General features: G+C 35.9%; 1 protein-coding gene across 6 annotated transcripts in view; it reads left to right on the forward strand.

The window, feature by feature from the left end:
* The window catches only part of cadps2 (Ca++-dependent secretion activator 2), a 144,456-nt gene that overhangs the window by 103,279 nt on the left and 23,533 nt on the right, over positions 1-17,644 (forward strand). For all 6 annotated transcript variants that reach the window (XM_066667298.1, XM_066667295.1, XM_066667296.1 and 3 more), the window contains exons 13-17: positions 1,591-1,778; positions 7,329-7,430; positions 8,818-8,881; positions 10,031-10,154; positions 10,258-10,361. In XM_066667298.1, the coding sequence (XP_066523395.1) occupies positions 1,591-1,778; positions 7,329-7,430; positions 8,818-8,881; positions 10,031-10,154; positions 10,258-10,361 (582 nt within the window). The remainder of the gene's footprint in view (positions 1-1,590; positions 1,779-7,328; positions 7,431-8,817; positions 8,882-10,030; positions 10,155-10,257; positions 10,362-17,644) is intronic.

A 17,644-nucleotide genomic window follows, 5' to 3' on the forward strand; every position in this document is an offset into this window, starting at 1 on the left:
TTTGACAAGGGCCATATTGTGAAAGCTAGGTGTCTGGGTCTGCCATAAGTGTTCCAAGGAAGGTCAACTATTGAACTGGTAACAGAATCATGGGTGCACAAGGCTCATTGATATCTGTAAGGAGAAAAGGCTAGCCCCACTGGTCCTCGCCACAGAGGAGCTACTCTAGCCCAAATAGTTGAAAATGTTAATGCTGTCTGTAGTAGAAACGTTTCTAAACACATGGGCCTCTTTTTCACTGCAGGGCCATAAGGCTAATAAGGCCATGCCGTTCTGCCCCATGTAGACTTGTCAAACTGGTTTCTTTTTTTCCATTTTCTGTGTTACTAAATCAGGACCAGGAAATGTGTCTCATAATAATTACCCAACAGTTGCTGTCATTGGATGGTTTCACATTCCCGTGCTAACTTCATGGAGTTAGCAAGTTAGCTGCTAACTTGTAAAACGGAGCATACTAACTAAATGCAAAATATATAAAAATATATAATGTAAAGACATTGAAAGCTGCAGGAATCATTCAGCAGATGTTTATGTCTTTAAGCACTTAATACCCTATATATTCCTTTATGGCAATGGTGTTCTCAATGGCAGTGATCTTTTTCAGCAGGATAATGCACCCTGCCACACTGTAAGCTGTTGAAGGTGTTGAACACTGAAGATAACATCACTGTTCACAATCCTTAGAATCATGCTTGAGCTTGAATTTGTTCATTACAGCATATCAACAAAGAAATGCTTGGAGTTGTAATTTACTTATGTGAACATTATTTGCTGGAAATTATTTACAGTTAGTAATTTCCCACAAAATCTAAATGTATGTATAGATTTCTTTGTATAATTAAACGGCATTGGATCTTGAACAGAATCATAGTGAATGTATTTTTTTTTTGTCATGAATGGTGTGTTTTTGTGTATGAAAATGAAACTAATCTGGGCAGAAAAAGGCAAATGGTCCCATGGTTTCATAATGCAGAGGCCACTAATATCTCACCTGTGTTTCTTTGCATCGAGTAAACGCTGACTGGATATCTGGTCGTCATGGTCATGAGACCTAAACAGCATTCTGAATTAGTGTGTAAACAAAATGAATCCGTTTATGAATTGGTTGTTAGAAGTGGTACAGGTTTACACACATTTGTGACCCGTCCTGAAACTATTACAGGAATAAAATTTGTGTTTGTGTATTAAATGTAATCTTTGTTTATTTGTTATTTGCACACATTCATATCATGTATATCAGTATGTTAGCTGACACCTATGCAAATTTTAAATATGAACCAGCCATGAACATTCTGTTTAAAAACACACATTTTTACTTTATTTTTTACTTCTAATACCACACAAATTAATGCACTAATGGTGGTGCAGTACAGTCCTATGTAATATCTGCTGTAGTATATAGTGTAGCTGTCTTTGTGATGTGACATGGAATAAAAACTAGAAGACAAAACACCAAGAAATGTGTTACTAGTGTATTCCATGCAACTAATACACCAATCTGAGAGCTCCACATGCTATCCTGGTACAAATAAAACACAGAAAGAATATTTTTCTATACTTAATGTGCTGCAATGTCTTTTCTATGTGCAGGGATGGTTCAGTCCAGGCCAGGTTTTTGTTTTGGATGAGTACTGTGCTCGGTATGGAGTGAGAGGCTGCCATCGTCACCTCTGCTACCTGAAGGAACTGATGGAATTTTCAGAGAACAATGCACTGGTCGACCCAACCCTGCTCCACTACAGTTACGCCTTCTGTGCCTCTCATGTCCATGGGAACAGGTAGCAGTACACCTTCCTACTGTCTCACATCCTGCCTTCAGACCAGTCCTGTCAGCATGCTGGCCTTAAAATTAATAGGAGAACCCGTTATATACATGGCAAAGCCTGCAGCATGTGGTCTGTGGCAGCAAAACCTCTTGCATATGAAATGACTTCTTCGTAGATCTTGGTAGAACTCTGTAATAATGAGTTCCTACATTTGTATGAAACTCTCCTGGTTAAAGTTTGTTTTATAATGAAAATAACTACAGGTAGTCATTACAATGGATTGATTTACAATAGTTTGACTTTGTGATGGGAATTCAATAATTTAAAAAACAAAACAATGTCTGATGCTGATATTACTTATTTATTATTTATATTTATATTTATTTATTTATTATATTTATAATTATTTATATATATATATATATTTTATTTATAACTGATATTTATTCACTGTGCTGAAACTTGACTCACATATTCTGAATACACAAATATATTTTCTTACTAACAATAACTGATGCTGTATTATATTAAATAACATTTTATTGTAGATTTCCTTTTGTTAATCATTTTAAAGCCTGTAGCCTAGAAATCTTGCATTTTCAGAATTTGAAAATCAAGGTGTCCTTCTGTGCTGAGGTACAGATAAGAGAGAGAGAGAGAGACTATTGAATGAAGAATTTCATAGTAAAGATATTCCAAAGGCAGAAAAAAACCCTGCAGTCCAATTTAGCATGTCTTGTTGTTATCATTTTTGAGTTATGTGCAGGGGTTTTGCTTGCAAGATTAATTAACATTCCTCAATTATCTTAAAACCTAAAGCAATTAAAATGGATTTGCAGAATCTGTTGTAACTAAGTTGATATAAAAGCCGTATGTGTAAATTTGTTCTGTTGACTAATTGACTAAAATGTCAATTAATTGAAACTATTCTTTTTTTATATTCGACTAATTAATTCACCGGCTCTCAGTCTTTTAATGTTATACCATATGAACCAAACAAGCCTAAAGGTGGTTTAAAGCACCAAGGGGAACCTGAAGAAAAAAGAATGAATAAGGCTCTTGGGTATGAGCAATGTTCTTGTCCACTTGTTGGTTTAAGTCCCTTGTATTCAGCTTGTAGATTGTCCTCTTTAAAGCTATTAGCTTTCTACTTATTACAAATCATCTCTATTTGACTTATTCCACGCTAAATACACATGGATGTGCTGCTTCTCTCCAATTGCTAATTTAGCCAATTAGTGACGCTTATGATTAGCCTCTCTGGCTAATCACAGGGTACAAATGAAAACTGGCAGTAGTGGCTTTTTGTCAGTTTGCAGGTTCATTTGAATAATTAATGTCTCTTCAGAACAGTGGATTCCTCAGAATTAATAAGAAATGCTGTCTATCCCACAGAGAGGGAAAGTGGATTTAGAGGTTTTATTTTTTCTGAAGTTTTCTGTTTACAGAAGTTTTGTTAAACATTTTTAATGTAATTGAATGTACATTTAATCATTTAAAGGTCTGTTATGAGAAAATAATTTATGCACTGTACATTTTCCCATTTTCTGATGTATTAAAAAGTGAATGTAGAGAGATATTGACTGTAAATCTTTGACTTCCAAGTAATTAACATGTTACTTTTACTACACTGCCTTCATCAGTGTCTAAACTATTTATATAGCATTCTTCAGCGATATGATCAGATCAGATGAGATCATTTTATGTAGAATAGGGCTGTAGAAATATGTTAGGGAGCATCTTTAAAGTTACTCAGTTTTCCCATTGAAATATGTCATAGAGTAATAATCGCCTTAACATGGGTCAAGAAGACCTTGACCATCAAGAGTCGATTGAAATGATAGCATGAAGTGTCAATTTGTCAGTCCATACAGCCTTGGTCACCACAAGAATGTAACATCAGTATGATAGCCAAAGATAGTATATTTATGTCCTGATATTGCTTTAGAATCATATTCCTTGTATGTACTCTCACCTACTGTGTCTACAGATGCAGAATACTAACAGAGACATTAAATGTCACCAGTGAAGTGTTTCAGCATCCTGACAGCGTGTACGGTGGTGAGATTTTACCTGTAGTGACGGATGCGTTTGTACAGAAGTTGCTTTCTTGTGTGTTGTTGATTGACCAGCACATCAGGGATCACATGCCTGTGACACGTTCGATCGGGTGGTTGCTGCTTATTTATGACAGATGCATGTGGGGTCATTGAGGCTTGCTAGCCATCAGGGTTCATACAGTAGTTAATGTGTTAGTGTGTGAGATGCACCTGTGGGTGTGCAGTGACTGCGTTCAGCCTTCTCCTAGAGTGACAGCCAAGACAATAATCGCAAAGCATCCTCCTTCTCACCTGTCAGTCTTAATCCCCGCCTCACCCTCCTGTCTGTCACGCAGAAATGCCCAGTTTGACATGAGCTTTTACTACCTCTACCCCATACAGTCTGACGCTGCTCGCAATGTAAACATTAGATTCATCTGGCTTGTCACTTTTCTTATATAGTAGCTTTTCTGAGGATCCAGACACAAGTGTACTTAAACATAGACACATGCATATGAATATGAATATCATTGCTATATATCATCGAGACAGAACTTTGTAACGTTGTAACTTCACAGATGAAACCAAATATATTCTTAATCATGTGCAAAGCTGGTATTTTCTAATTATTTCTTGCAGCAGCAGAGACTTTGTAAATGCTTTGTTCTGAAAATGCATTGTTTTTAGGTAGAATTTAATTTAATGTACAACAGATTTTTCCTACAAGACATATCAGATGCAACTGAGTAATAAATCCTGCTTTTGGTAAATGTAGTGTATGGTATTGATATTTGACAATAAATGAATATCATTCACAAATATCTGAAATATTCATATACTCACGTCTAACATGTTAAAAATACATATTTGTTTAGATACTTCAATGCCGATTCTCTGGTCTCCTATAGCTGATTAACCCTCTTTGAGTAGCTTAGCACCAGGTCAGCGTTTAGCTCATCTAAAACACACTTGCTTCATTAGGTATGGACAATGCGGTTGCTCCTCAATGCCCCACTCCCACCAGCCCAGCCAAGCGTGAGGCAGCACTGCCAGAGATTTTGACTATTGAAAAGAATAGTTTGTAGATGAGCTTATCCACAATGTATACCAGACAGAATGATATTTTATAGAAAACAAAGCTAAAACTGAAATTCATGATCGTTTTCTAGTTTATTAATGATGTTCTGTCTGTTAGTAAATTATATTACTCTTAAATGTACTCTTAAATAATATTTACTCTTAAATGTCATTTTGTAGATGTATCTCCACAATCTTCAAAATGTACATAATGTCTTAGAGAATAAATATATTATGTAAATGTTTATATAAATGTAAATGTTATTCAAAACAGTATGCATAAAATTATAGTCCCAAAATTATATTGTGTATTTAAAACAATAAAGCCATAACAATTTAGGTAAATTGTTTAACAGATGTTGACTTTATCTCAGTTAAAAGCAATATAGATAGTTTATATGGTTAATGTTTGTCATTTACCTGTGCTATATCACATTTATTATTAAAGGCATCTATTAATAATGTTAATGATTAAAAAAAATAGATTTAGACATAAATGTAATTGTTTGTTTCTCACAGAAAACAAGCCAAAGCCTATCAGTATCATGTTAAATGCACTATGTTTCTTTTAGTTTACACTTATCATATTCCCACAGACCCAAGACTACTATTTTTTGAAAGATCCACACTAATCTCTAGTCTTTCCTGAGATCTGAAAACATTCAAAGATAATTCTGTTGATCCTTTCACTGTCAGGAAAGAATGCAGTGGGTCTAAAGCAATTACTAACAAAAAATAATAATTAATCAGAAAAGAAAAAATATGTCAATCAAGCAAAGAAGCTGCTGCTATTCTCAGAACAATAAACTGTTCCCCCACTGACCAACCCCAGACCTCAACATCACTGAATGGGTTCGGGATTACTTGGGTTAGGAGAAGCAGAAAATGCAGATATCTTCTAAAACGGAGGTATAGAAATGTTTCTGGTGTTCTCAGAGTGTCTGCTGAAAAGGGTGGCATTTTGAATGGAATTTCAATTAATATTTTACTAACAATATAGAAAGTATAATAAAAAAATAAGCTACAAATTTGAGGAGTTCTTATGGCACTGTGTTCTATACGTGGTTTTTTTTTAAAATATTTTTTAAGTCTTATTGCAGGAATATCAGCATTTACAGTGAATACTTAATTATAGTTGGGTTGCTGACCAGGAGCGCAGCTTCATCTGTTGACTAAGCTGAACTCACACAAGGCCAAACAGAGCAACAGAACAGAGCAATTCACACTGGTACTCGCAGTTCAATTCCCAGGCCTCTTGTTAGCAGCTGTTAAACTATGAGGCCCACGCTGGAAATAATGAGCCGCGACTGAGGAAAAGAAAGGGAAGAGAGAGGGAACGTGGGGATGGGGTTTAAAACAACCCTCTGTCCTTTCTACCAAAATGTCTCTTTTCTACCAAGAACAAGGACAAGGTTTCTCTCCCTCTCTCACTCTTCTACTCTCTCTCACACATAGGCAAAATCCACCGCTTATTGTGCTGTCTTCGGATTAGCTGGCTCTTGTCAAAAAGAAAAGAGGGATTTCATTTAATAGAGAGGGATTTGGAGCACAGACCAGTTTACAAGTTGCACTTACAACAGCAGTGTAAAGAGAGAGCTTGGTTTTTAGCATCAAGCTGTGCCATTCACAACGAAAGTGGAGAGGCTTGGCTAGGCAGACACAAAGCCAAGTAACAGAGCATTGTAGCTCAAGTTTAAAAATCTTGTGATTACATTTGGATTATGGGTAATGGGTTTCAGTGTAATTACCTAATATTAGAACATATGCCTGTGTAACATGTGTAGTGTAGCTACCATTTGTTTCAAGAAATAGCTTTTTACTGGCTATTGTGAAGTGTGCTACAAACTGTGGTGTCTGATGCTATAGTCTTTATTTTGTCTTTATTTTGAACATATGAATTATTTCCATTATACTATAAAATGTTTATAGCTCAACTAATAATGGAATACTAACACCACGACCACGCAAGAGAAAACTGCAACAAAAGTTACTGTGCATTTGCTAGAACAAGGAAAATATTTATTAGAAATATTTAATCCTAATTATTAAAATAGATCATGTAAATGTACGATTTGTTTCACATTCTTGTCTAAAATATGGTCATGCATAATTACAATTATGGAAGTAGGCACTAAGTATAAAATTGAGAAAAATGCTAATTTCTTCCTGGTCCGTTCATTCATTCATTCACTTTCTTTGTCCTGGTGCCATCTCTATGCAAGTTCATATTAAAAATGATATTAGGCAAGTCTTTTTATGTCTGAATATCTATTCACTGCCAGGCAGGAGTCTCAGACTGTGATTTTAATTTTGAAGCTTGGTTATAAGATGAATACCTAGAACGTTTTATGGCAAGATGAAGAATTATAAGCTTATTAAAAAGAACCAGGTGTTGTATTAATCATGAAATATAATGAGTAGAGATGGATTGCTCCTCTTTTTGCAGGCCAGATGGAATGGGCACTGTAACACAGGAGGAGAAGGATGAGTATGAGGAAGTAAGGAGTAGATTGTTGCTTCTTCTCGAGAACCAGATTACACATTTTAGGTAAGGAATTTTTCCGAATGCATGTGTCACCTAAAACAATGCCAATATTGTGTATTGTAACTGCTGTAACTTTATGGTAACTATAATTAATTGGATGTCAGGTAATTATGTAAGTACTATTAAGGATCATTTTATGCAAATTATACATTTATAGATGAATAATGACTCAAAAAGCAAACACAAATTGAGTACATGTTCATACTTAACATGTACTAAATTTGCCCTCTCTGTTATTCACCCTGTGTTCTCCCAGTGTCCGCGTGGGTTTCCTCTAGGTGCTCCAGTTTCCTCCCACGATCCAAAAAACACATATTGGTGTATGGATTGTTAATTCAAAAATGTCCCTAGGTGTGAGCGTGTTAGTGAATGTGTGAGTGTGTGTCGCCCTGTGGGTGTGTTCTTGCCTTGCGTCCAGTGATTTTGGGTAGGCTCCAGACCCACCATGACTGAAAACAAGTCTCCCAAATATTATGGAAAATATAATATAGAAAAAACTTTAATGCAGAAAATATTGATAATGTATTTTTTGCAAATAGTGTTTTTGTTAAATATTTTTATTCCTTTTCAAATGAGTGAAAATATATACATTGGTTATTATGACTGGAAATGTAATGAATGGAAATTTTGTCATTGTATTATGCAGATTAGTGTTTTTTTGTTTGTTTTTTTGTGGTTCAACAATAGCCATTTGTAAGTAGGGGAGTTCATCCATTTGTGATTTCTCTTTATATTTATCGAGGAATACAAAGGCAAAGAAAAATGCAGTTGCTTATAATCAGTATATGATTTGGGGGAACCCCTCTCCATTTTAATACACAAGTCACACTTCAGGCTTCATGAGCCCAGCAGATCTCCTGCTGAGTCCACCTGTAACATGCTGAGAAGAACTGAAGAAATGAAGCATGTATTTTGAAGTTAGTCACCAACAGCTTTTTACAAATAGAGTACTAAACAAAAACTTCAAAACAATGTGTGGGATTATGCAAATGTAAAGCATATATAGGAAAACTGTTGAGGGGTGTGTTGAGAGCTAAAAGTAGGATTCAGCACTAACTGATTAAAGCTGTTTGAGTCATTTGTTAAGTGTGCCTCATGTGCCACCCATCCAAATGGGACAGCAGCCTGACAGAGAAGGCCTCTTTTCTTCACAGAGGGCTCTTCACTAACACCTGTGGTCTATACTGCCACTGAAGACCACTGGCCTTTTTTCAGTGCTTCCTCTATTCATTCTTTCAGATTTTTTCTTGTCTTCTTTTTTTTTTTTAATTCTGAAACATTATTGAGCTTGGAAAAACATTCACTGCACGTTAAACTTTATTGGAGCTTTATTAATCTCCTCTTCTATGTGTTTGTGTTAGTTACTCTGCCCTCCTCTGTCTGTTTGTAGATACTGTTTCCCTTTTGGGCGACCAGAGGGAGCTCTGAAAGCCACACTTTCTCTCCTAGAAAGGGTATGTGTCTGTTTTCTGTGGTGTATCCTTTGAAATAATAATATTCCCAGTTGTGACTTTGAATATTTTACATTGGCTGTTTACCTTTTTGTCTAGGTTTTTTCTCTGGGGTCTACAAATGGTGTTTCTGGGTTCATGAACAAAAAGGCATAATTCATGTTTTTTAATTAATATGTCTTTCTTTATCCCATAAAATAAGGCTCTTCAACCCTGTGAATTGCCAGTAACTGAAATTGGAAAGTAAAAAACAAATTAGTTGAATTCTCAATCTACACATCTCGTAGAATATTTTTTTAACAGACAAAAGCTCAAAGAAATGATTTTTGGTGTTTTCAATAGCAAACATATTGGTGCCTGCAACACAGTCAAAAAACTGAGACAGAGGCTGTTTTACCACTGGGGCACATTTTTTTTTTATTCTTTCTTTCCAATTGTTTAGAAATTGAAAATACTAATTGTTGCAGTTTTGTAAGTGGAATTTTGGTCCAGCTTTGACATCACAGATGCTGTCTTTTGCTATTTACATTGGTAACAGTCTGGCAATCTGACATTTGTTTTTCTCCAAAACAAGCTAAAAAAAAGGATACTCCTGAACACAGAACACATTTCAGCGGTCTTTCTGTTATCTCAGGCCTAGAAAACTCACCTGTGCTTGTGCAAAATTAATAAAATAAAATACAGTTTCAGGTTGCATATCTTGATGCAGCAGCAGAGTTTTGCAGCACAAAACCACAATTGGTCCTTGCCTGCAAACATGAATGACTGAGTATAACAAGAGTATCCACCAACCCTGATGACCACCTGTTACCAGTTAAACCACTAACTGTGGAAACTTCAAGAACAGTGTTACTTGTAAAACCTTTTCAGCTTTATGTTGCCTCTTTCCAACCTTTGAGTGTGTTGCAGATGTCAGTATTGGGGTTTTTTTGGTTTGTTTATTTTAGTTTTTTTCATTTTGTTTTTTATTACAAAATACATTTAGGATGAAACACTGAAAATATTTTCTTGTTCTTTTGTCTGTTTAACAATGGAATGAAAAAATTGCAGATTTGAGTTTTTATTGCTTTGTTAGAAAGCGTCTGAACCTCTTTTGTAAAGAGGTTTGTAATTTTTGGCAGTTTTTGATGGATACAGACCATCTTTCTACAGGTTCTTATGAAAGACATCACCACACCAGTCCCTGCTGAGGAGATGAAGAAGATTGTTCAGAAGTGCCTGGAAAAGGCTGCACTTATCAACTACACTCAGCTAACTGACTATGCCCAGTTTGAAGGTTGCCCACCATTACTGCTGTATTCATTTTTATACAACCAATATCAGAGTAAATATGCAAGCACTTTGTCCTGAAATGCATTTTTTTCTTATTTCTTTCCCAGCTGACACCTCACAGGCCCCTCCACAGAAGAGGTTAGAGGACATGATGCGTCTGGGCGAGTTGTGTATGGAAGTGCTTCAGCAAAATGATGAATATCACTCTGAGGTAGGGCACTTTGCTTCAAAAAAATTCTAACAATCAGGTCCACAACAACTAACACACACACCCAACCCCACCCCAAAATGAAAACAGCCAAAAAACAAGCAAACAACAAGACAAGCCCCCAAGTTACAAAATTTAAACAGGCTAATGCGTATTTAATGTCAAGGTTTTCAAAAGGAAAAAATATTTAAAAAAAATAAAACAATTGTTGCATCTCATTCATCATCTGTAACTACTTATCCAGTTCAGGGTCATGGTGGTTCCAGAGCCTACACAGAAACACTGGGCGCAAGGCAAGAACACACCCTGGAGTGGGAATCATTCCTTCACAGGGCAACACACATTCACATTTTTGGTCACCAATTCACCCAATTCACCTACCAACATGTCTTATTGGACTGTGGCAGGAAATCAGAGCACCCAGTGGAAACCCACGCAGACACAGGGAGAACACACCAAACTCCTCACAGACAGTCACCCGGAGCGGGACTTGAACTCACCATGATCATGGAGCTGTGTGACAGCTGTAGTGCTACCCTGTTGCATCTCAGAGATCCTATGGATATAAAAAAATGTTTGAACTAAGTTTTTGACCTAAAAAATACTTAAGGCCAAGCCAAAACAGCAGTTATACAGCTTACATTGGCTGCAAGGTTCTATATGCTGGATCAGTAGTTATCAGCCAATCACAGGTCATTCTCGGACAGCAGTTTCATAGAACATCCAAGACTAGTCCAAGAATGCAGCATCCGATGGGAAGCCTAGTGCACCTGTCAGAAGCACATAATCAAATCCCAGATAGCACAAGAAATTGGGGGGGGGGGAACACATAAAAGGGACGTAATACAACATTTCTAGAGAACTTTGGAATAAATCACTGGGACCTTGACTATTCGTGGCCCTTTAAGTTAAATGTTCAAAGGAACACAGACATATCTCTGAACGACAATCCTTGTTTATCATCGACTTATGATCATTTACCGTCTCGCTGTCCATTTCCTTTTTATGTCGCCACGACAGCTGTTAGTGAACTGTTTGATTAGACAACTAGTGCCAGCTCATACTAGCAGCAGATGAAAACAACGCCCACAGCTCATCCACACAAGGCCAACTTTAGCAAGCGTTTGCATGCTACTCTTTTTCTTTTCTCTTTTTTTTTTTTTTTTAATTGATCGATCATAGGTGTTGAAGCTTCGGTGATGGAGACTGTGCTCATTTGCCTAAATGAGAGAGCAGGATTAGACATCTGTTTGTGAGGTGTGCAGCTATTTTTAGGCGTACAGCCACGAACATCTGTCACATGTGAAGATGACGATAATGCCAAAGCATTTGCACTTAATAAGATGACTGTCCCACGTGCTGTTACTAAGGAAACATTGAGGTGCTGGCACTGACTATAGTCAGATAATATAGCTCTTGCAAATGACATTTTGGTTTTATGCAATAAATAATTTGTTTATGGAATTGTATTCAAGTGCTTTAATTCTTTAATTATTGACAAACTTAAAAGAACAGCTGAGAATTTGTACTTCTCTGTGACAGTATTGTTCTCTCTCTCCCTTTCAATCTCTTTTTAAAATGCACAAGGGACGAGAGGTAAGTGAGTTTTTTTAAACTTCATCCTCCTATCAGAATCAGTTATTGTCAGTCAGATCCGTCACTGCAGGGCAGTTGTTATTCCTTGATACTGTGTCTTGTGTTTGTTACAACAGTTAAAACCACAAGTGCAAAATCTATGAGACAGTCTAAGGTAAATTTAAAATCCTTTTAATACTGCAGATTCAGATCCAAATTTGTTAACTTGGGTTTCGATAAATCACATTTGTGTCGTTTTTTGATATGTGATTTTGTGCCGTGCCACATATCATTCCTTGATTTTATAAATATAATTTTTTTTTAAAATAACATACAGATGATTTTAATGATTTTACTGCTTTCCAGACAATAATACAATACCGAGAACATTTTTTTTACTTCAGAATTAGATGTTTTTTTCATTCCTTGAATTAGTGTGTAGTGTTTATAAGGTTTCATGTATATTATGTTAATTTATATTTTTTCATAATTTATCATTGTATATTTTTTTACTATATTTGGTACAGCACCTTCAGGCATGATATAGAGAGAACAAACTTCAGAATGTTTTACCATGGTTTTGATCTGGATTATTTTAGTTTTAAGAAAAGTGTGACTTTAAACCAGTAGCAATCTCTAATGCCAGGGTTTTTACATGTCTGAAATTATCTTCTCTAATTTACTCGACCTGGAACTCACAATAGCAGCCCTATTCAAATAAAATGTCCATAAATATAATAATAAAATCTACTAATATGCAGCTACATTGGACAGTACTGTAATGTGAAAACAGAAGCTATCTGTTGTAATTTGGGGAATTTAACTAATATTTTATCCATATACTATTATATATGCATACAGTACATTTTTATTTATAATAAGCTTAGCACATGTCACTTTATGTACTTAATATGGTAATTTAGGAAATTTGGACAGATATTTTATTCTAGTTATTTTTATATTCCATAAGAATTAGCTGCTCAAATATCTCATGAATTACATCACAGAATCCAGATTGAACAACACTTTGACACTTGTCAATGTAGAAAAATAGCTTGTAATCTGCAGTCAGTTTGACGACGCGATGAAGCTTCTCAGACACTCGTGTCAATGCTTATACGAGCTGTATGCATACGCTGGTGGTGTTTGAGACAGGGAGATTGAAGGAGATGTTAATGGTGTTAGTTGGCCCTGTGCTGCGTTGAAAAGCTGCTTCTGAAAGGCTCAAAGATGAGCATCCTCAAGGCCAACTCCAATATGACAGCAAGTCAGATGAGAGCTGCATGTGCTCCCGCATACCCTCCTACACCCCTACATGCACACACAGACATGCACAAGGATATCTGCTCACAATTGATTCTTTCAATAGATCTTTCAGCATTCTACACTTCCACACACATTTTTCATTTGACTGATTGCACTTTTCCCTTTTTGTCTGATGCTGGCAGCTATGGACAGATATTTCTTTCCTCTTTTATGTTGGGGGGAGAGAAAGATTCTGAGACAAACAGGCTTTCCTTTACACTCTCAGTTAATTGGGCAACAGCCACCCTAGGTGTGTAAGAATATGAAGGAAAAATTGATTGAAGGACCTGAATCTTTTCAGACAGGGTTCAGTGTATGACATAGTGGATAACAATAAAGGCCTTGCCAATGGAGAGACAGCAGAAGAGAACAGCAAGCCTTCACTCCTTTTCGCTCCCAGTGCAGAAGTGACAGTCTGATCCTTCACAGTCAAAAAGGTTGCATTTGTTCAGCTGCCATTTATATTTAATCTTCACTTGTTCTAGAGAGGAGTAGTTTCTTTTGCTGTTTGTTATAATGTCTGAGAGGCCATGCTCTGAGTTCTGAAGTTCACTGGGATATTATTGGATTACTGAAAGACATTTCAAGAATAATTATTTATTGATTCATTTTGGGGAAGACATGTTTGAGGGGCTTGAGGACAGTTAAATATGAGTCATATTTATCTTGCTTATACAGTGGCTTGGCCTTTCACAATTCTGTGTGTAAGTTTTATCTCACCAGCTCTTCCAACATGATGGTCTTTTGTACTGCACTCTGTATCCGCATGATCAAAAATAGCTGCTCACCTTCATTTACAGCTGATTATCACTTCAGCATACATAGCCTAGCTTTGACTTTTATCTATATTTTGTTCTATCTGTAATCTGTGTTGGGTTGAAAATCATTTGAAAATTAGATTCATTTTGTCACTTCTCTAACAGTTTTGTGGATATACTTGTATAATGTTGATAGTTTTCATATCTGCACAGATGCTGAGCTTCATCTTATGTGTTAATGTTTGGAAGTAAATAACACATAGATCATAAATGTAGTGTTTAATAAAACAAGAACAAATATGAGACAAAAACGGTTTCAGGTCATAATGTGCAAGTTTCAGCATTGTGAAAAATGCATTTTCAACAGCTCCATTAAGCTCTCAGCAATGTAAAACATTACCAAGCAAATTTCTAAAGGAAAACATATTGTAACCACAATGTTTGTTTGCTCAGCTGTATAAGAAATAATAATATTATTATTTTATTATTATTATTGTAATGTCAGTGGCACCTTCAACAACATGCTATTTTTTGGGGAGCAGAGCTGTAACTCTGGTTATATGATCTGAAGACTGCACAAACGTAGACTAAATATGGATATACTTTATATATATCTTGATTTGTCCCCTGTGTAATTTTAAGATGAATAGATGTTTCCTGTTTTTTTTACACTGAAAAATTAATTACTTTTAAATAACTAATGACTGGACTGTATTTTTAATCGTTTCTTTGATTAGTCTGAATATTTTTTTCTGTAAGCTTTATGTGCTAGGATGCGAGCCTGAAAGAAATGCATTTCTCACAATAAAAGGTATTCATCAAAGTTTTATGCGAAAACTTGTCTCTGCACCACAAAAAAAAATCTGATCATATGTAGAACCTAAAACTGAGATTTATGGGCAGTTAAAATATATGAAATCAAGCTAATTAATCAGTAAACACAATTTTTGGCAACTGTTCATCAACTTCCGCATTTTTATTAAACAGTGTCTGAGTTGAATTAACGTACGTGTGTGGGTGAATGCATTCATGGAAACTTAAATGTTCGGCTGTGTGAAATTGGACAGGTGCACTTTGTTCATTCTAATGAGAGAGTTTTGCACTGATATCCAGCATGTCTCCCATCTCCTGGTTTTCTGGATATAACAGAGCTTTAAAATAAGGAACATGATGTAATTACCTAATTAGCTAATAGTACAATCTGTTTTTATTTGAATTTTTCACTTATTTTCCTGAAGTATGCTTAAAGATCACACTGAGACAGAAAGTGACAAGAAGAAATTTGAAAGCCATAGAATTTATGCTTTGCCATTCTGGCTTTCAACCAGTGTGACAGAAGGAAGTGTCTTTTTCTATAAGAAAACTCTCATTTCATTTTCACTGTGGTTATGTAGGATCTTTTTTTTACCTGCTTGTTCATTTCTTGGGTTTTGTGATCATTACACTGGTAAAATAAAAAACAATTTTCTAGATTTTACTATGTATTTTGTTGGTACTTTATTTTTAGTTTTCACCGCTATTCCCCCCATGGACTGAAACCTTCACAATTCCCACATTTTCTATCATACAGTGCCCAGCTGCAAGGCTGAGGCCAGTTTTCTTCAACACATGCATGTCAGTGGACCTTTTGAAGCTCATGCAGAGCAGTAAAAATCTGCACGTGTTTGAAGGAGAACACTGCCCAAGATGTGCCTACAGTTGGCCACCATTGCTCTGAATCAACAGTGAGAGAGGAACTAAATAATCCTTCCCACCCAGTGCGCTCTCTTGGACTCACAGGCATGGGTGGCTGTGGCATCACTGACAAACTTGGGTCTCAGTGTTAGGATACAACATTCTTAGCCAACTGCTGCACCTCAGGGGGCCGTTCTTGATGAGATTTTGTGTTTTGTGCTGTTTACAGTTTTAAAATTCATGCAAAATATAAAAAAAAGGTGTTGTGAAGTGCCATATTTTTGGCCATCTGTGGCATGCAATACAAAAGGTCAGCAAGTTTGTTGTACACTCTGAAACATATAAAAAATGTATTGAAGGATAAAAAGATTAATTAACATTTACCACTCATTCCCTTGGATCTGATTCTTAGATGTGACTATGTTAGATGGACCTATGTTACGGCTACTCATTTGATCTGTTTGAGAATAAATTTGATTATAAATAATGTACATGTAGACTGATGAACACTGCAATGTTCCTTGCATATCGACTACATCTATGGTTCAGTTTTAAAAACTCACTGTATTTTCACCAGAGAGGGTAAACTTTCTGTGGCTGATGGTTTCAGAGTCAGTCAGTAGCTTTGTAGGGTGGTACTTGTCTCTGTTGTGCAGTAAAGCTTGAGAATAGTTTTTTGAACAAACACAAAGACATGTGTAACAACGGAGCATAGTGCAGAAGTCCAAAACCATGCACTGATATATTTCTTATATTTTGAAATAAGCCACTGATTAACTGGAGTGCAACTGTAGAATGATGGACATAAACCTATTGCAAATAAAAATATCTATTTTGGTGCTTAAATATTTATGAACCCTTTAGAATGGCATGTCTGTGAGTTGCAAAAGTATGAGAACATTTAGAATTAGCAGGTGAAATGACAGTTTTTAAATCACTGGGATTAGTTGCAGCTGCGTCGTGTAGTTTGCTAAAGATCACAAGGACAAAACAGAATATATGTGGAAGAATGTTTTGAGGACGGATGTGAGGAAAATATCTACATATCTAGAAAAAGTAAAAAAATTTCATATATCTAGTGATATATCTAGAAAACACTGGTTACTGCGTTCCAGCAAGATAACAACGCTAACCGCACAAGTCTTTTTTTTTAAAAACCAAAAAAGCTTAGAAAAGATTAAGTTCAATTTACTGGCCTAATTAAATCCTGACCTCAATCCAATGGCGCTGTTGCAGAAGGACCTCAACTGAACTTATGTAATATTGGATCATTGTCCTTGGTTGGATATGTAATATTGTTAAGTAATGTGGGATCTTTTTCCTCAATGGATTGTATTTAGGTCATATTTATGCAGAAATCTTTCTATACATTTAATGGATTCTGTGGACCATTTTGAAGCTTCCTGGACAAAGAACGATCCAGTGGAAGAATTTATTATTTTTTATAGTGATGATATGACTTCAGTGTGTGTGTGTGTGTAGTGGAGGGACTCTGTGTTTGAGTGCTTTGTATTCTCTGCTCTCAAGGTCTCTTTTTGTACTACTTGTCATCCAGTGAACTTGTGGTTTGTAACATCCCTCTCATTGTTTTGTGTGTTTTTCTGATAATTCACTGAAACCTTGAACAAGTTTGTCTGCTCTGGCATGTGACTTTCCCTTTTGTTCATTTTATATGTTAGTGTTTCTTGTGTGTTTCTCTCTGGACCCTATGGTTGTAATTAAAATTATTCAACCCCATTGCACATTGTTTTTTAGAAAATTCAGGTGTTTACAATAAACCAGTTTAAATAGCTCAAAACAACTGATATAACAAGTGATGTTTCCAAATTCAACACAAAATGCCACTTTTAATGAGCATTTCTGCCTTTGAATTATTCAAACCCAGAACCTCTGACGTGTTCGAAACTGGAACTTTTCAGCCTAAGGATCAGCAGTATGTGTAGATGAGAGAATGAAGCAGATACTGAAAAGTAC

The sequence above is a fragment of the Hoplias malabaricus genome, chromosome 4 (assembly GCF_029633855.1).
Source record: "Hoplias malabaricus isolate fHopMal1 chromosome 4, fHopMal1.hap1, whole genome shotgun sequence".
In the NCBI taxonomy this organism is placed as follows: Eukaryota; Metazoa; Chordata; class Actinopteri; order Characiformes; family Erythrinidae; genus Hoplias; species Hoplias malabaricus.